The sequence below is a fragment of the Lutra lutra genome, chromosome 10, assembly GCF_902655055.1.
Source record: "Lutra lutra chromosome 10, mLutLut1.2, whole genome shotgun sequence".
NCBI classification, from domain to species: Eukaryota; Metazoa; Chordata; class Mammalia; order Carnivora; family Mustelidae; genus Lutra; species Lutra lutra.
This window is the reverse complement of record NC_062287.1, coordinates 5,580,513-5,601,015: the sequence shown is the minus strand read 5'-3', so window position 1 is coordinate 5,601,015 and position 20,503 is coordinate 5,580,513. Positions and strand designations below refer to the sequence as shown.

At 39.4% G+C, this 20,503-nt stretch overlaps 1 protein-coding gene across 3 annotated transcripts in view; it reads right to left on the bottom strand.

Annotated features, from left to right (window-relative positions):
* Positions 1-20,503, bottom strand: part of ATM (ATM serine/threonine kinase) — a 127,459-nt gene that overhangs the window by 66,939 nt on the left and 40,017 nt on the right. For all 3 annotated transcript variants that reach the window (XM_047691108.1, XM_047691106.1, XM_047691105.1), the window contains exons 21-28: positions 19,851-19,933; positions 19,599-19,754; positions 18,463-18,538; positions 18,201-18,331; positions 15,497-15,617; positions 8,398-8,571; positions 6,742-6,911; positions 5,542-5,788 (exon numbers count right to left, since the gene is read on the bottom strand). In XM_047691108.1, the coding sequence (XP_047547064.1) occupies positions 5,542-5,788; positions 6,742-6,911; positions 8,398-8,571; positions 15,497-15,617; positions 18,201-18,331; positions 18,463-18,538; positions 19,599-19,754; positions 19,851-19,933 (1,158 nt within the window). The remainder of the gene's footprint in view (positions 1-5,541; positions 5,789-6,741; positions 6,912-8,397; positions 8,572-15,496; positions 15,618-18,200; positions 18,332-18,462; positions 18,539-19,598; positions 19,755-19,850; positions 19,934-20,503) is intronic.

The following is a 20,503-nucleotide window of genomic DNA, read 5'->3' as shown; positions in this document are numbered from 1 at the left end:
TGAATACATTTATTTTTTTAAACATTGTATTTTTAAAGATTTTATTTATTTATTTGCCAGATAGAGAAAGAGAGCATGCACAAGCAAGGGGAGCAGCAGGCAAAGGGAGAAGCAGGCTCCCCGCTGACCAGGGAGCCTAACGTAGGACTCATTCCCAGGACGCTGGGATCATGATCTGAGCCCAAGGCAGACACTCAACCAACTGAACCACCCAGGGGTCCCTAGTTTGAGTACATTTTAAAAAGTAGTAAGATTATGCCTGCTTAGAAGCAGGGAGATGGCTGGGAGGGGTGAAAGCAGAGGGTCTTTCATAAATTCCATGACCTTTGAAGCACCAACGTTCTGTTTCAACTGTCTTTTGAGAAAGGAGCTCATTTGCCTCCATACGGACTTAGATCTAGCTCCGACTGGCAGTGGTCCACCGAGGCAAGTGAGAAACTCCATGTTCCATTTCTTGGTTCAATACAGTAACTGGGCAAACAAAAAAAAATCTCTTGAAGTTTAGCCAATTGTAATTTTAACATTGGCCAACCCTGGTTAGTCATCCTTATTTACATTAAAAGAAAAAAAAAAAAACCCTTGAGAATAACCAATCTTCTTTTACTTTAAAAAAAAGTTTATGTGTTTTAAGTTCCCTGAAATAACTTTGGATGTATCTAAATTACTATGAAACAAACAGAAGTTGTCATAGACCCTTTTTTACTTGACTCCATCTTTTATCAAATAATGAGTATCCACTACATACTAAGTAGCCAGGATACACCGGCAAAACAGAAAAAAGTAAAAAATCCTACCTTCAGAGTACTTATAGCAGATAGACAAACAATGAACATGATTTCTAAGTATATTACATATAGTCAGTCTCGTGGGAAAAAGCAAGAGTGGGGTATGGGACCTTGAGATCATACTTCTTGAAAAGTAAAGAGGAACACTTCCTCACGCTGTTCAGTACTAGCTGAAATTAACATCTGGTTTGCACTTATTTATTATTGCCAATTAAAATAAATTTTACAGAGAACAGAGTGACTTTCAAGTGGACACAGGTGGAATATATCCGGTATTTAGGCTAATTTAAGTTTGCTGGTTTCATTAAAAAAGACATGTTTTTAGAGTTATCAGCATTAAATATGAACGTTTTTTTTAAATCTAGGTTTGTTAAAGGTCAAATAAGCGCATTATTAACTCTGCTGTAATTTTTTAGCAAAAGGATGACTTAAAATGATGATTAATTTTCTGTCTCTAAGTTTTCATGGGTTATCGTTAAGACAGTCTGATAAACTAAGGCTTAAACGGCACTGAATTCATTGGACATTTAGGTCTTTCTCAAATGAAGTAAGATGGTAAACCACTGATTACTGAAGGCAGGTTTGTGTTTTTGGCTTCTTATTGCAGAGAAGAGAAGAACATTTGAGTGTTTGAAAACATGCTCTGTGTTTTCATAAATCTCTGTGTTTTCATAAATTCATAAATCTGCCATCTAAAGAATTCCGGCATGACATTTACAACTGGATTCTAATGTAGTTTTCACTGGGGACCAAGTTTTTGAAAAGTTAAAATTCTTCTAAGTGTAATTAAAACTAATGGAAATAAGGGGAAAAACTTTGAATGAAAAAGGTGGGGGGTGCCCGGGTGGCTCAGTGGATTAAATCCTCTGCCTTCAGCTCAGGTCATGATCCCAAGGTCCTGGGATGGAGCCCCACATAGGGGTCTCTGCTCCGAGGGGAGCCTGCTTCCTTCTCTGCCTACTTGTGATCTCTGTCAAATAAATAAATAAAATATTTTTTAAAAAAGAGAGAGAGAGAGAAAAAGCTGTAAAAGGTTTATGAGGGGAAATTTTTGGCAAAGAATTTTATATGTGGTCAGGACTAAAGTTGAAGTGAATGGATATTAAAAGAATACTGGTGTAACATTGAAATTTTGCTTTTCTCTCTGTTCAGAGACAGTTTTCAATTGCTGGTTTGCACCTGACAAGAAAATGTAAACAAAGGTTTTTTTTCTTTTGTCTGCCCAGAGAACCGGTTTCTACGTTTTCTCTTTATCAAGTCTTTGGTCACTTCCTTAAAGCTTCTAAATATTAAAGGAGCTAAGCTTTGCTAACAACTATATAACCCCACATATTTGTCATCTTGGTTAAATAAATAATTATGTTTTAAGCTTTGTAATGATTTGTAATCCACTATTCAGGCATGTGTTTTATAACTTTCTAGGGTTTTTAAACAAACTTCTCAGGATTTAAATCGTAACTGAAGTCTCTGACTCATTAGGCCTTTGTATTTGGTATGGTTAAGTTTCTCTGGAAGCACTGCCAAACAATGACAAGCCTTTGGTTATGTCTGGGTAAATGCTAAACTATTCTAGAGAACGTATGTAATTCCTGAAGTTTTAATATGTTAAACATACATTTAATATGTTTTAATAAGTTTTAATATGTTAGTGTTGTGTTTCACACAAATAACCAGATGCTCTTGCCAGCTACACTGTAACCTCTCATCAGATCTTTAACCATTTCCATTTTGGAGTCTTTTCTCATTTATAGTCATTCTTATTCTATTGTGACACGTCTCATCTTTAAAGAGATTCATAAAAAGGGCTTTTGCCAAAACAGGTTTTTTGATACCTTTAAGATCTTAGAACTAAAATTGGTAGAATTTCCAGAACTAACTAAAAAGCTGCATTCAAACTAAACAAGACTTAGTAATATGGGTGGTTTTTGTAATTCTTGTTTGAAACACTGCTGGTTCCTGGACGGCTGGGTGCCTCAGTGGGTAAGCGGCTGCCCTTGGCCCAGGTCATAATCAGCAGGAGTCTGCTTCTCCCTCTCTCCCACCCCATTGGTGCGTGCTCACTCTTCTCTCTCTCTCTCAAATACATAAAACCTTTAAAGAAACAACAACAGAAACATCGCTGGTTCTCTAATGTTTACTCTACCAGACTGAAGAATCTTTCCCTTAAGATACCTACGACTTACAGAAACGTGGCATTTATTTGTGAAGAAACTGAAGCATTTAACTCTTCTTTCTACCTAAACCCTCTGAAATTCTAAAACTCTCAGTGAGCTTTCCTTCTTACAGAGCAATCACAGTCATTTGCACAAGTTCAAGAAGAATCTATTCTCCTCGCAACAAAACACCACTGGAAATACTGGTTATTTTACCACAGCTTTGACTGGAACGCCATATTTGAGAGACATGCACAGACTCAGATATGACCATAAAGCTTTAAGGGAACCAAGGTTGGCTTTATGAAGCATGAAGTTAACAAAGCCCTTTGGAAGGGTTGGCCCGATCCCTTGTTTACAGAGCTCCCAGCAGCCTTACAAGGGGAGTAAAGAATGTCACGCCCTGGCACAAGCAAGAACCTCAGGAAGCCTCGGGAAACTCGAGAAGAGGAATTCGCCCAAAACTACAGGTATCGCAGGCATGTCTGACGGCAAGCACTTTGCCTGGCTTCTGGCCTACAGAGGCTACTAAAAGTTCAGTCAAGACTCCTCATAAAAAGTTCCAGGAAAGCAGATTCTAAAAGATCTATATGATCTATCCCTACTCTTACTTATGTAAATTATTAGGACAATTTTGTTAAAATGGGACTTAACAATCGAATTAGTCTTCATTTGGCTATCTCTGATTAAAAATGAAGGTTGTTATAGAGGAAAAAGTGTTTCAACAACATATATTTGTAAATATTAGATTTTAAGCACGTAAGACTCAACACTGGGTTTATAATTTGCTCTACCCATTAAACTGTATTTTTTCTTTTGCTTCTATAAAGGTGCCTCTTATTAATTACATAATTGCTTACAAAATGAAATTGCTTGCTATGCCATTAAGGCCTTAAATAACTATCAAAATAGCATTAAGATCTTTTCACTGCTGCAGAAGGTGAAACAAGTACTAACATAAAAACAGAATGTGGCGTATGTATTCCAGATGTCACCAAAATCTAAGAGGATTGAGCGAAATTAATGCTTTAAATGATCTCTCTCTTTCCTTTAGTGATTGGTTAAAGCTCCGGGACTGCAAGACAATTACGGCCAGCCATCAAAGGTCTTTTGTCCAGGCTTCTCTTTCTCATAATAATATTAACCTTATTTTGTTGCCATTGCCAGTGCCAAGGCTCCTTCCCTGCCATAACTTCCAGCTGACAAGACAATCCTTTCTACTCAAGGAGGTTCAGCTATATGTTGTCTAGCTTGGATTAGCCGCCTCTGCCTTTGGTAACTCCGACATATAAATTCCCCACTTGGGGCATCTGGGTGGCTTAGTTAGTTATGCATCAGGCTCTTGACATCAGCTCAAGAAAGTCATGATCTCAGGGCTGTGAGATCGAGCCCCACATCGGACTCTTTACTCAGCAGGGTGTCTACTTGAGATTCTCTTTCTCCCTCTGTCCCTCCCCTGCTCATGTACTCTCTTTCAAATAAATAAATAAAATCTTAAAAAAAAAAAAAAATCCCCACCTGACCAATGTCAACCCACGGGTAGGGACATCTCTACATCCTGACTTAGCAGCAGGAAGAAGTTATAAAAGATAAGACCTTCCACCCTCAGCAATCCTAAAGATTTTAAGGGTAGAAACTATTCAGGGGGAAATGATGTGGGAAACAAAGGCAGAAGGAAATACAGATAAAACTAAATTTCCTGTAGCCCAATGACAAATACTTGAGATACACAGTTTAAAATTCCTCCAAGAAACTCCCAAACTGTCTTATCATTAGTGCCCGGCTAAAAGGAAAAACAACCTTAGCTTGACAATAGCCAGGCCTCCCCCACCCTGTCAGTCTTCTTTAGCATATGAAAATCCTTTTGGAATTTCACTTTGTCTTTACTTCCCCCAACTCCAAAGTTCGTACGTCACTTGCTCCTCACGGTCCCAGGCCGGCAGCTCTTCTTGCCCCACTAAGTAATTAAGACATTTTTTAAAAGGAAAAAATCAATAAAAATATTCCAAAGTTTTAAAATTTCTGATTAAAAATATTTCATTTAAAAAGCCGATCAAGGGCGCCTGGGTGGCTCAGTGGGTTAAGCCTCTGTCTTAGGCTCAGGTCATGATCTCAGGGTCCTGGGATCAAGTCCCAAGGGCTCTCCACTCAGCTGGGAGCCTGCTTCCTCTTTCTCTCTCTGCCTGTCTCTTTGCCTACTTGTGATCTCTGTCAAATAAATAAATAAAATCTTAAAAAAACACCAATCAAAAGAAGCAATAAACAAATAAATAATTTTTTAAAAAAGCAAATAAAAAAATTCACAGATTGCCTATCCTAGACAGGAATTACTACACATTAAATTTTACTGCATAAATGATGAAAAGTGTTAAAACTGTGAAGTTATATCTCCAACGAATTAGTTTATGATAAGGACAGGGAGCCTGCCTGACTCTGTTGGCAGAGCATGTGACCCAGATCTAGGGATCAGAAGTTCAAGCCCGGTCTTGGACCTGGAGCCTACGAAAGGAAGAAAGCAAGGAAGGAAGGAACGAAGGAACGAAGGAAGGATGGATGGATGGATGGAAAAATTAGAGGATTAGTAGGTAAAAGCGAAGCCCTACCTGTTTTCCTAGGACGTTTTCATCTTTAAGGGTATCATAGACTTTGGCAGCGGTCTCTCTCTGCTGTGCCATCCCACTGTCTCCTGGACCCTCGTAGGCAAAATAAGGAAGAATATTTACAAGAATCTTTGGAAAGCAATGTGCTAGAAGACTTTTCCAATCCTCTTCAATCTGATTAGCAATGGACTTAACCTCATCAAAATGACTTCTAATCACCAGATGTGGGATCAAAACCTTGTAACATGATCTGAAAATATAAAATTTTAAAATATATGTTATATATAACTTCTGTCAAATTTTGTAACATAGCTCTTAAAGTTAAAAAAAATTCTTTACTTAGTAATCATGAGAGCACCACCTTATCTAGATCACTAAGCATTCTTACTCTAATTCTATAAATGGAGAAATGAAGTTAAATAAATTCTAAATAATCAAATTTAAGAAACAGATCTGAGACTATAGCACCCTAATTCTATGATCAAAAAAACTGTGAACTACATTTAATTCTTTTGCATAACCGAGTGATGCAAAATTATTTCATTTATGTAAAATGAAATGTGAAAGAAATTTACAAATTCAAATATTAATGCCAAACTGTTATTGCCAAAATGAAAGAACGGCCACTGAATAATTACGAACTATTTTCCCATCATCCTGATACCCAAACATTATTCTTTAGTTGTTCCAATCCTCTTCATTTTCAAAATCTTCTTCTCAAGAGTTAAGAATTAGCAAAATAAGTATTTTTACATTAAACTTAAATCTAATAAAAATAATGACAAAATGGTCCATAGCCAAGCAACAGCAAGGAGAAACAATTTATCTTTGATTTGTCATAGGGAAGATTATCAAACACTGAAGCTGAAAGAACCCTTCAAGACCTTGTAATTCCCTTGTACGGATGGAAAAACGAAGGCCCAGGGGGTGCTTCCATGGCTTGCCCAAACTCACACAGCTCATCATCAGCACAGCTAGGACCAGACCCTAAGTCTAGTGATTCTCTTCCATACATGTCGATTCAAACAAGCAGCCCTGCTTCTCCTACTACAAGTCTTCCAGCTCCATGTGTGTGCACGTGCACATGGAGGGACGTGTGGGTGTATGAACGTGCGTGTGTGTAAGGTGGGGGGAAGGGGCTGCCAAACATTTCCATCTAATTTTAAAATGAACATATTTCATGTGTGCCATAGGTAGACCTACCTATAGAAATCCTCAACATTTGTGTAATTTAGTAAAATAAAAGGAAAAGAATATAAACTATGTTCAGTATCTTGAAGATTTAGCCATTCCAAAACCAGATAATCCAAATGAGAAGCCATGAAGTCTTCCAAACGTCTGTATCCAAATGTTTCAGAAACTTTCTCTAAAACCTGCACAGATCAGAAAAGTCAATGCTTTAAGAAAACAATGAAAAATAAATCACTTAAATCTTTTATTTACAGTAAAACTTTGAAGCAATCATTCAAGCATTCTATAGCCTGATTTCCTCATCTAGGAGATGGGGACAATAACAGTACCTGGACTTCTGAGAGACTCAATAAGAAACACGTATTTAATATAATTAGCACTGAGCATAGCACACGGCAACCACTTAGTACATGTTAACTGAATAAAAATGGAAAAATATATTGCTATGTTCAACCTTTCATTATATTTCAAAGGAAGGTCTAAAGGAAAATAATAGTTCTTCTCAGTCCTAGATCTAAATGAGAAAAATCCAACCACTATAATCCACTTATAATATCAGGTAGTGGAGGGGCGCCTGGGTGGCTCAGTTGGTTAAATGTCCGACTCGATTTTGGCTCAGGTCATGATCTCAGAGTTATGAGATGGAGCCCGTATCAGGCTCTGCATTCAAGATGGGGGGGGCAGGGAGGGGGAGTTCCTTGGGATTCTCTTCTCCCTCTCCTTCTACTCCTCCCCTGCTCCCTAAGATAAGTACATCTTTAAAAAAAATAATAATTCGGGGTGCCTGGGTGGCTCAGTGGGTTAAAGCCTCTGCCTTCGGCTCAGGTCATGATCCCAGGGTCCTGGGATCGAGCCCCGCATCGGGCTCTCTGCTCAGTGGGGAGCCTGCTTCCTCCTCTCTCTCTGACTGCCTCTCAGCCTATCTCTGTCAAATAAATAAATAAAATCTTAAAAAAAAAATAATAATAATAATTAGGTAGTGTAGCAGTATACTTAAAAAAAAAAAAAAAAACCCAAAACTTTTTAATACGGAGAGGTGATAGATTAGCTTGCGTGAGACTAAGGACCTACAGGTTGGCCTACCAGCCAGTTCCATGGAAATCAGGCCACTGATCTATCACTGGTTCATCACAGGAACATCTACAATGGAAAGGTCTGGAACTTTCCAAACCATGAACTCTGAGGTGCTAGACTAGGGCAGAGGCGAGCATTCTAAAATACCGTGCTGGTGCAACTACACGACGGGACCCAAGTGCTCCTTCCCTAGTCACGCACGTTAGGGGTTTCCCTGCTCCCTGATCTGAATTCTGGCCCTGCTAGATCCCAAGGCTGTAACCCAGAATCTATCAGGCAAAACACCTGCTACTGCTCGTTTTCTCCATGTGTTTTCCTCAATAAAAGCAATTCCAGAGGGCATGGTCTGGAAGAGTTGTCTTTCATCCCTGCTAGTTCAATGAATACTTTGTGAAATGCTTAACAGAAAAAAATGATACTGCATCCAAATAAACATACACTATTTAAAGAGTTAACTACTTTCCTATAGTCCCAATCTAAAAAATAAATCGTCTCCAAGTCCTTAACAAGTGCCACTTTAAGGTAAGCTTTAACTTTTTAAATTATTTAAAAGTCACACAAGGAGGATAATAAAAAATATTCATCTACATGTACCTTTTTAACGAGGTGAGGTTCTAATCCGTTTTCTTTCACAGACTTGCATAGTGCAAACAAAGCCTGTTTTTCACAGACTGGGCTACAGCATAAAATCACAGCTATCGTCATCAGTAAAACAGATTTTCTGTTATAGATCTCATCCAAAAGTTCAGGGTTCTCAGCTCTGTGGGACTTGGAAAGAATTTCAAAAAAAATAATATAATGTAAATATACAAACATTGCACATAAGCCTATCAGTCTAAAATCTATTCACCCATTATAACATTTAATAAGCAGCCACTGACCACTGTTACATCCCACAGCGATGGAGTCAAAGCCAGCCAGAGATCTGAGAAAATATCAAAGTTGTTGTAGAGGAATAGCTGTTTTTGATAAGATCTTATGGAAAGAACTCACAAGCACTACAGTAAAGTATAAAGCAGCAAAGAAAGACAAGAAAGAACCTGCAAGAGGGGGACCTGATGGTTGTCAGAGGGAGGACTGATGATGGGTAACAAACTGTGGAAGATGCCCTTCAACAGACGAATGGATAAAGACATGGTCCATGTACACAATGGAATATTACACAGCCATCGGAAAGGATGAATACCCAACTTTTGTATCAACATGTATGGGACTGGAGGAGATTATGCTGAGTGAAATAAGTCAAACAGAAAAAGATAATTATCATATGGTTTCACTTATTTGTGGAACATAATAGCATGGAGGACATTAGGAGAAGGAAGGGAAAAATTAAGGGAGGGGAAATCAGAGGGGGAGATGAACCATGAGAGACTACAGACTCCAGGTTTTAGAAGGGAGGGGTGGGGGAATGGGCTAGCCCGGTGATGGGTATTAAGGAGGGCACAGACTGCACGAAGCACTGGGTGTTATACGCAAACAATGAATCATGGAACACTACATCAAAAACTAATGATGTACTGTATGGTGACTAACATAACATAAAAAAAAAGAAAAAGAAAATAGGATAGAAGAAGAAGGTGAGGGTACTAAGAAGGGCACTTGTGATGGTGAGTACCAGGGGATATATGGAAGCGCTGAGTCACTGTATTGAACACCTGAAACTAACGTAACACTGTACATTGACTGGAATTAAAACAACTTAAATGAAGAAAAAAATTGCAAGAAGGTGAGAATGATTATAAGCTCCTTCTCCATGACCAAGTATATATCCTAAGATGCTTTCATTATCTTTATTATTTGATAATAATAATAATAGTCTTTATACTTTAAAAAATACTGTCACATGTATTGTCAAAAGTGAAAATAAAATCCTAGACAACTAGGCAGCTAGACAAAAGAATACATGCTTCTAACTTAATGACCTATCATTATAATATCCCAATAGACGTGAAGATTTTTTTTAACTAGCTGTAATTGATAAAAGCTCCTCAGGGGGCCTGGCTGGCTCAGTTGGTGGAGCATGGGATTCTTGATCTCGGGATTGTGGGTTCAAGCACCCCATCAGGTACAGAGATGACTTAAAAATAAAACCTTCAGGGGCGCCTGGGTGGCTCAGTGGGTTAAAGCCTCTGCCTTCGGCTCAGGTCATGATCCAAGGGTCCTGGGATCGAGCCCCGCATCGGGCTCTCTGCTCGGCGGTGAGCCTGCTTCCTCCTTTCTCTCTGCCTGCCTCTGCCTACTTGTGATCTCTGTCAAATAAATAAATAAAATCTTTAAAAAAAAAAAAGTTAAAAAAAAATAAAATCTTTAAAAAGAAAAAAAGTTTCTCTTCACATTTTGAAAACTCTGCTGTTCACTGACCCTACTTCTGTTTTTCTGGAACAATGAAAATAGGAGCCAGATTCCTCTACTAAATGGCCATCACTGGCAGACTGCTAGGAGTCCCCCACTACAACAGCTCCTCCACCGGCTTAAGAGAAACACATCTACAGACTCTCTTACATCCTAGTTAAAAATCTGCTTTTAGGGGGCGCCTGGGTGGCTCAGTGGGTTAAAGCCTCTGCCTTCAGCTCAGGTCATGATCCCGGGGTCCTGGGATCGAGCCCCGCATCGGGCTCTCTGCTCAGTGGGGAGCCTGCTTCCTCCTCTCTCTCTGCCTGCCTCTCTGCCTACTTGTGATCTCTGTCTGTCAAATAAGTAAATAAAATATTAAAAAAAAAAAATCTGCTTTTAGGGCGCCTGGGTGGCTCAGTGGGTTAAAGCCTCTGCCTTCGGCTCAGGTCATGATCTCAGAGTCCTGGGATCGAGCCCCGCATCGGGCTCTCTGTTCCTCAGAGAACCTGCTTCCTCCTCTCTCTCTGCCTGCCTCTCTCCCTACCTGTGATCTCTCTCTGTCAAATAAATAAGTAATATCTTAAAAAAAAAAAAAAAAAAATCTGCTTTTACTCAGAACCAAACCCAAGAAGCTCGCTGTCCTTTTTTTTTTAAAGATTTTATTTATTTATTTGAGAGCGAGACAGTGAGAGAGAGCATGAGGGAGGAGAAGGTCAGAGGGAGAAGCAGACTCCCCATGGAGCTGGGAGCCCGATGTGGGACTCGAGCCCGGGACCCCGGGATCATGACCTGAGCCGAAGGCAATCGTCCAACCAACTGAGCCACCCAGGCGTCCCAAAGCTCGCTGTCCTTAATAACGTACAGGGGACCCTGGATTCAGGACAGTATGCTTCTATCAACGATGTCTAGGACAGAATTTGCTTCTTCTGATACTATTACAATGCAGATTCATAGAGTGCTCTCAAGATGTAAAACTTCTTAGGACTTTTTACAAATGAATTTCTATCGGATCAATATGTTCCCTTTTTGCCCAACACCGGCTAATCTTAAAATGTATGATATACATCTCTATTAAGTTTTTTATTAATCACATTTTTTTCAATCTATTCAAACTTTTTTTTTTTAAATTCCTTCTTTCATGCAACTGTCCTTTTCAGTTTCACGCTATCATCAATTAGATAGTATTTGTTAACTGTCTCACATATTTTTTAAGAACATACCAAGGTATAAATAAATTTTCTTTTTTTCTTTTTAAGATTTTATTTACTCATTTGAGAGAGAGCAAGAGAGTACAAGTGGGAAGGAGAGGGGAAAAGCAGCCTCCCTGCTGAGCAGAGAGCATGATGTGGCTCAATCCCAGGACTTTGAAATCATAACCTGAGCCGAAAGCAGACGCTTAACTGAGCCACCCAGGCGCCCCCCTTTTTTTTTTTTCCTAAGATTTTATTTATTTGACAGAGAGAGCACAAGCAGGGGAGCGGTGGGCAGAAGGAGAGGGAGAAGCAGGCTCCCCGCTGAAGAGGGAGCCTGACACGGGGCTGGATCCCAGAACCCCAGGATCAAGACCTGAGCCTCAGGCAGACGCTTAACCAACGGAGCGACCCAGGTGCCCCAATAAGTAAATAATTTCTAACATTCAGGTAATTAAGCCACTAAAGAGAATTATCATTCTAAGGGTGTCTGGGTGGCTCAGTTGGTTGAACGTCCCACTCATAGTTTAGGCTCACTTCATGATCTCACAGATGTGAGATCAAGCTCCAACTCAAGTTGTGCTCAGTGGGGTGTCTTCTTGGGATTCTCCCTCTGCCCCCACACACCCATTCTTGCTCACGCATGTGGGCACACACTCTCTCTCAAATAAAAATCTTTTAAAAAAATATTCAAAGAAATACGGAAATCACAAGGTTCACTAAAAAAGACCAATATAATTTGATCTTCCCTATTAGAACACTTTTTAAAATCCACTTCGTCCTACCACTCTCTATTCTCCAAATTAGCCTCTAATCAGATCTTATTAAAAAAGCTATTTTAAGAAGACTGAAGTCAGGGGCGCCTGGGTGGCTCAGTGGTTAAAGCCTCTGCCTTAGGCTCAGGTCATGATCCCAGGGTACTGGGATCGAGTACCACATCGGGCACGTTGCTCAGCGGGGAGCCTGCTTCTCTCTGCCTCTGCCTGCCACTTTACCTGCCTGTGCTCTCTCTAGCAAATAAATAAAAAATTTTTAAAAAAAAAAGAACAAAAACAAAAAAACAGGCCAATATCCCAGAAGAACACAGATGCAAAAATCCTCAACAAAATAATACCAAAATTCAATAAGACATCGAAAAAGACCATTCACTGAAATCAAGGGGATTTATTCCAGGGATACAAGGATGATTCAATATTCACAAATCAATCAACATGATAGGTCACATTAACAAGAGGGAGAACAAGAATCATATGGTCCCCTCAACAGATGCAAAAAAACATTTGACAAAATACAACATCTTTCATGATAAACACTCTAAACAAAACCTTGAAGGAACAAACCTCCACATAATGAAGGCCATCTACGAAAAACCCCCAGCTAAGATTATATTCAATGGTGAATAAAAAAGAACATTTCCCCTAAGATTAGGAACAAGTAAAGGATGTCTATTCTTGACATTTTTATTCCACACCGTACTGGAAGTCCTAGCTGCAGCCATCAGACAAGAAGTAAAAGGCATCCAAATTGCTATGGAGAAAATGAAACTATCACTAGTTACAAATGACATGATACTATACATAGAAAATCTTAACGATTCCATCTAAAACCTATTAGAACTCATAAATGAATTCAGCATACTGTTGCAGGATACAAAATTTATACACAGAAATCTGTTGCACTCTTTTTTAAAGATTTTATTTATTTGACACACACACAGCACAAGCAGAGGGAGTCGAAGGCAGAGATAGAAGCAAACTCCCCGCTGAGCAGGGAGCCCAATGTGGGGCAAGGATCCCAGGACCCCAAGATCACGACCTGAGCCGAAGGCAGCCCCAACCAACTGAGCCACCCAGCGCCCCTCTGTTACACTTTCATACACTAATAATGAAGTAGCAGCAAGAGAAATTAAGAAAACAATGCCATTCACTATTATACCAAAAAGAATGAAAAACTTAGGAGCAAGTTTAACCAAGGAGCAGAAAGACCTACACTCTGATGAAAGAAACTGAAGATGGCACAAAACAATGGAAATATGTATCATGTCTCAGATCGGAAGAGTATTGTTAAAATGGCCATTCTATTCAAAGCAATCTACAGATTTAATGCAATTCCTATGAAAATACCAATAGCATTTTTCACAGAAATAGAATAAATGACCTTATAAAATTTGTATGGGGCCAGGAAAGACCCCAAGTAGCCAAAGCAGTCTTGAAAAAGAACAAAACTAGAGGTATCACAATCCCAGACTTCAAGATACACTACACAGCTACAGTAATTGAAACAGCATGATCTGGCATACAAGAAAGACACAGAGATCAATGGAACAGAAAAAAGAGGCCAAAAATAAACCCACACTTACATGGTCAATTAGCCTACCATAAAGCAAGCAAGAATATACAATGGAAAACAAATAGTATCTTTGATAAATGGTGCTGGGAAAACTGGACAGCTACCTGCCAAAAAATAAAGCTGAACCACTTTCTTATACCATACACAAAAAAACTCAAAATGGATGTTAGAACTAAATGAGAGGGGCGCCTGGGTGACTCAGTCAGTTAACCATCTGCCTTCAGCCCAGGTCATGATCCCAAGGTCCTGGAAGGGAGTCTATGTCAGCTCCCTCGTCCTCAGGGAGTCTGCTCTTTTTCCCTCTGCCGCTTCCCCTGCTTGTGTTTTCTCTAATAAATAAATAAAATCTAAAAAAAAAAAAAAAAAGACCTGAAATCATAAAATTCCTAGAAGAAATCACAGGCAGTAACCTCTTGGACAATGACCTTAGCAACATTTTTCTGAATGTGTCTATTAAGGCAAAGAAAACTAAAGCAAAAGTAAACCACTGGGACTCCACCAAAATGAAAAGCTTTTGCACACCAAAGGAAACCATTAACAAAACTAAGAGGCAACCTACTGAATGAAAGGAGATACTGGCAAATGATACATTTGATAAGGAGTTAACAACCAAAATATTTACTGTAAAAGAACTTCTACAACTCCACACAGAATTCGATTAAAGAATGGGCAGGGGACCTAAACAGACATTTTTCTAAAAACATACAGATGGCCAATAGACACATCATCATCAGTGAAATGCAGACCAAAATCAGAGTGAGCTATCATCACCTGACAGCTGTCAGAATGGCCGGTACGAGGGAGACAAGAAAGAACAGGTGTTGGGAGGACGTGGGAGAAAGGCAAGCCTCGTGCACTGCTGGTGGGCATGCAAGCCGGGGCAGTTACTGTGGAACACAGTGTAGAGGTTCCTCCAAAAATTGAAAATGGGAATCCCTTATGACCCAAAAATTTCACTACTGGGACCTTACTGAAGAAAGAAAAACACTAATTTGAACGATATATGCACTCCTATGCAATATTTACAATATCTCAGTGATGGACGTAACCCAAGTGTCCACTGACAAACGAATGGATAAAGATGTGGCAGGTGCGTGGGTATGTCTGAGGGTGTGTGTGTGAGAGATGGAGTATTACTCAGCCATTGGGGGGAAAAAAAGAGAGATCCTGACATCTGCAACAACATGGATGGATCTAGAGAGTATAATGCTAAGTGAAATAAGTTCAAAAAAAGACAAACACCATATGATTTCACTTAATGTGGAATCTACAAAACAAAACAAACAAAAAATCACACTTAAATACAGAGAACTGGTGGTTGTCAGAGGGCTGGTGGGTGGGGGGATGGGTGAAATAGAGATTGGAGATGAACAGGTACAAACTTCCATCTATAAAATAAGTCACAGAAATGAAAAACACAGCACAGAGAATATACACAATAACACTGTGATAATGCTATATGGTGACTATACTTAAGACGGGCACTAGTAATTTACAGAATTACTATGTTACACACTCAAAACGAATACATCATCATAGGTTACCCCTACTTCAATTTTAAAATTTTTTTTTAATAAAAAAAGAAAGCCATTTGTACTCCCATAAAAATCCAGTAAATTTTGTTTTTCCCACAAAAAAATAGTACATATAAGTTGAACCAAAGAAATTGCCATTATTGGATCAATTCCAACCAATTTCAATTAAGTCACATAGTTATTTTAGTAAACTGGTGGATGCACACTGTCCTAGGCCACACTGGTAAAGTAAGAGATGACATATTTATATGAAGTATATGATAAAAGCACTTATGCATGCATTACCACTTCTCTCATTCCTTCCAGAGCTTTCAAGTATGCATTTTCAAAAGCTGTTTGCTGAAGCTTCAAAGGAAGTGCTTTCAATAATGTGGACAAGCCTCTGTGTTTCATATCCTGGAATAACCTTTAAAAAAAAAAAAAGGCAAAAAGTGAAATAATTTTTTACCTTTAACATTATTTTCTAAAGCATGTCATGGGACACAAATCACATTGTGAGATAATAGTATACTGGGCCTTCTTTTTAAAAACCTTTGAAATCTAATCCCATTTAAACAGGTTTATATCCACTGGTTAATGTCAGGTCTTTAAAATATACTCCATTTTCTCCTAGAACTGGAAGGGTCTCAAAAAAATCTATTAGCTTGAGGCACCTGGGTGGCTTAGTGGGTTAAGCCTCTGCCTTCGGCTCAGGTCATCATCTCAGGGTCCTGGGATAGAGCCCTGCATCATCAGGCTCTCTGCTCAGCAAGGAGCCTGCTTCCCCCTCTCTCTGCCTGCCTCTCTCCCTGCTTGTGATTTCTCTGTCAAATAAACAGATAAAATCTTAAAAAAAAAAAAAAATCTTTTAGCTTATTGCCCAAAATTGAACAGTCCTGAACTCAAACTAGCCCATAAAGAAAAATTATCCTTTGATCAAACACCAAGCCTTCGGCTCCTGTCCCCATGCTCTAATTTTAAAAAGTGATCTTATCCTGGGGCGCCTGGGTGGCTCAGTTGATTAAATGTCCAACTCTTACAAGTCCCGTGCTGGGGTCCATGCCCAGCATGGAGTCTACTTTAAAAAAAAAAAAAAAAAAAAGTTATTTTATCCTGCAAAGTGGATAGCTTTATGCCTTGATGATCTATTTAATTTCTTCATGTAATGGAAAAAAGCTGATCAGTGCTCTCTGCATAATATCCTATCATATTTAAGAACAACTCTGCTCAATTTTGTCCCTTCTGCTTTTTTAGTAACCAAAACCTTTACACTTTTTTTTAAAGATCTTATTTATTTATTTGACAGAAAGAGAGAGATCACAAGCAGGCAGAGTGGCAAGCAGAGGGAGACGGAGAGGCAGGCTCCCCACCGAGCAAGGAGCCCAATGCAGGACTTGATCCCAGGACCCTGGGATCACGAGCTGAGCTGAAGGCAGCCACTTAATCGACTGAGCCACCCAGGCGTCCGCTTTTACACTTTTTGGTGCTCCTCTGATTCCTCCAGTTTCTCTAACATCTCTTAAAATAGCGCAATATTAAATATCAACAATAACAAAAAAAAACCAAAAAAACCAAAAACCAAAAACCAAAAAAATCCCAACAGATGTTATATTCATGCCATTCTTGAATGTATACATTTTTTTAAATCTTCCAAGAGGATTTCCAAAGCCACACTGCACTGTTTTCTTACATTTAACATGTGGTTCTCCACACCCCCAGATCTTTAGCTTCTGTGTTTATCTTCCGTCTTTTAAGGACTAAAGAAAAGCTCACATTCATGAGCAACTTGCACTTACAATGCAAGTCCTGAAAAGCATCCCATAACTGAGGGATTAGACACGATTCTGATTTATGAAAACACTACTGTCAGCATACTCAAACTGTACACACATTTAACTACTGTGCACACACACATTGTGCACACATAACTAACATATACATTTATGTGCCTGCTGGGGAACTTCCTTATAGCAAGCATTAATTATTGATCACTTACATCCAAATAGTAGTTACCCAAATGATTTTCAGTTTTGGCGTTTTCTGAAGCATAAATTCCTTTTCCAAATATTCATTTATTTTATAAATTACTGAACACCTACCACGTCATTATTTTTTTTGGTACTGAGTATGCAGCAATGAACGAAAACAGATAAAATAACCAATGCCTTCTAGCAGCTTCTATTTAAGCTAGATGTGTTACATTTAAAATATAACATTTCATTCTTTTTTGTAAAGATTTTATTTATTTATTTGACAGAGATCACAAGTAGGCAGAGAGGCAGGCAGAGAGAGGAAAGCAGGCTTCCTGCCGAGCAGAAAACCCGATGTGGGGTTCGATTCCAGGACCCTGAGATCAAGACCCGAGCAGAAGGCAGAGGCTTAACCCACTGAGCCACCCAGGTGCCCCTAAAATATAACATTTCAAGTGGTCATACATGCTACTGAGAAAAATAAAGGAGAGAGGTACTTTACCTATAAGGAGCATAAGGTGGGAAAGGCAGAGATAGGGCAGAATTTAGATCTTAAAAATCACCTGGACCACCTGAGAAACATGCAGTCCTGGGAAACTGACACTGCTTCTGCAAGGACTCGAACATGAAACAGGTCTCTATGACAGGCTTACTCCAGTGCCTAACTGTACATTCACTCACATGAATCTGACTGTAATTAGCACACAGTGAAATGTGCTCATTTTCATTGTACAAACTCCTGTAAAATCACAGCCCTATCCAAACAGTCCATCCGTCCCGTAAGTGAGAGCCAACACGCCTCATTTGGCTCCACCACTTACTGGCTGGATGGCACCGAGCAAGTTACCTTCTCTCTCGTAGCCTCTTTTCATTTACAAACTGCAGGCAGTAAGGGTATCCAAGGGATGGGTCTGTCAGAATTAAGGGAAAGCGTCACTGCCAGGCGGACAGTATATTCTCAACGAACGCAGGCCTCTTCCTGGCTACGTGACCCTGCCACCTGCAGCGTCCCAGAACTGCAGGAAGACAGGCCCCATTACCTGTTGACGGACTCGGCAGCCAACATGCTAACTTGATGATGACGATCACCGAGAAAATATGGAAATACTTCGTTCACAGGAAAGTCTTTTCCCATTACATTAAGAACAGCCCATTTTGAGTAAGGATCAGTCTATGGGAAAAGAACAAATGGTGTCAAATACAAAATACTAAGAGAAAAATCACCCACTGACAAAAAGAAACAAAGGCTACTTTAGAAATTTCAATGGAGACCTTACTAATAATTAACATAGACTAACTCACCTCAAGCAAAGTTTTAAGGCACTTTACTAGTGCCATTCGTACAGAGAATGTGCATTTCCCCTCCTTTGCTAGGTGCCTGAAATAAAGTAAGTGTTTCAAGGTCAAATAATTATTCCAGTAAAAGCACAGTATAAAAAAAAATAAATCATTGGATATTACACTTTTTCTAACTTCTAATTATTCTTATTCTTCCAAAATCTCTTTCCATACTAAATTTCTCATCATGTGGCATATACCAGTCAATATTCTTAACTTTCATAAAAGAAGTTAGCTTGAAAATGAGTTCATTTCAGGGGCACCTGGTGGCTCAGTCAGTTAAGCGTCTGCCTCCAGCTCAGGGTCATCCTGGGATGGCACCTGTGTTGGGCTCCCCGCTCAACAGGGAGGTGTTGCTCCCTCTCCTCCCAGGCAATGCTCTCTTTCACTCATTCTGGCAAATAAATAAGTAAAATCTAAAAAAAAAGTTCATTTTAATGTATATTATTTGTTTTATATGATTATGACTCCTCTAGGGGCTATCATACTTCAGCAAACCATGTTATAAACTTGCTTTAAAAGGAAAACATTTGTAAAGTTCTGTGTTTTTTTTTTTAGTTATTTATTTGACAGAGAGAGAGAGATCACAAACGGGCAGAAAAGCAGGCAGACAGAGAGGGGGAAGCAGGCTCCCCACTGAGCAGGGGACCCGGTAGGGGGGCTCGATCCCAGGACCCTGAGATCATGACCTGAGCGGAAGGCAGAGGCTTAACCCACTGAGCCACCTAGGCGCCCCTGTAAAGTTCTGTCCTTATAACAAAGATTTTAAAACCATATTCTGTATCAATTCAGAAGGCCTTATCGATCTGGTGGGTCCAAGGGTTCTAAATTACACATATGTGCCCCTCTGTCAGTATCATCAGGTTATGTCACACTGCGACTACACACACAAAATACCCAGAGAGTGACACGGCCAATGTGTTCGCTAGTTCTTCAAGCAACTAAGGAGGAAGACAGAAGCTACCTTCTACTATTGTCAAAGGTTGTATATAGTTACATTCAACATTAGCCTAAGTGTCTAAGGTAGAAACGCAAAGTTGGCAATTGTATCCAGAGTAGCAAAAGAGAATTAAGAACTCCGCACACTGCTCCGCACCTACCAGAATGCTCCAATCACTGTTAGCAACTGCCCTTGAGTATCCCTTGTGTTTTCAGCGTCCATATCGCCTTGACACAGGTTCCTTACTACAGGAACTAAGTGGTTTAAAACTGTTCTACAAACATCCTGGTCACGGCGATATAAAGAACACACATTGCTGCAACAGAGAAAGTTTACCTTTGTGAGTATAACAGAACACAGCAGTTCGTTTATAAATTTTAAGTGAATGTAATACATGGTTTTAATTCCTTACGAGAGTGGTTTTAGAAGTTCAAAAACCTCTTCTATTGGCAAAGGATATTCTTCTCCAGGAAGCTCCTTTAAAAGCACTAGATACTAAGATAATTGAAGGGGGAAACATTATTTTTTTTTCATAAATCATTTGCTGAAGTATATATGTAACCATAAATTCATCAACACATGCACACATACACACCTGCACACAAAAAAAGACCAGTGAATTTCTAAAGGAGGCAAAATGGTAAAAAAAGAAAAAAAAAAAAAAAAAGTCTGAAGTTAAACAGAGCTGGATTCAAATGCCAGCACTCCAGCCTGTTACTTGTGTGGTTAAAAAACTGGCCTTGTCACCTGAGCCTTTGGACTCTCACCTATAAATGGGGATATAGCATGTACCCGGCCAGCATCCTGTGAGGACTAAAGGAAATGAATGTAACTGTCTAGCATTTATTGCAGAATTCCTTAGGTAGGTAGTTGTTTTCACTGTTGGGGTTGAGGTTAAGATCCTGAGCAAGAATCTGAAACTATTGTTATGCTTGGGGATGAGATTTCAATGGTAAAAACAGTTATAGGAATAAATTTTGGACAGCAGAGATAATGGTGGGCAGGGAAAAAGTCATAAATACCCTGAGTTACCCTCTTATCAAGCAACCGTGTAGGGTTCCCCAC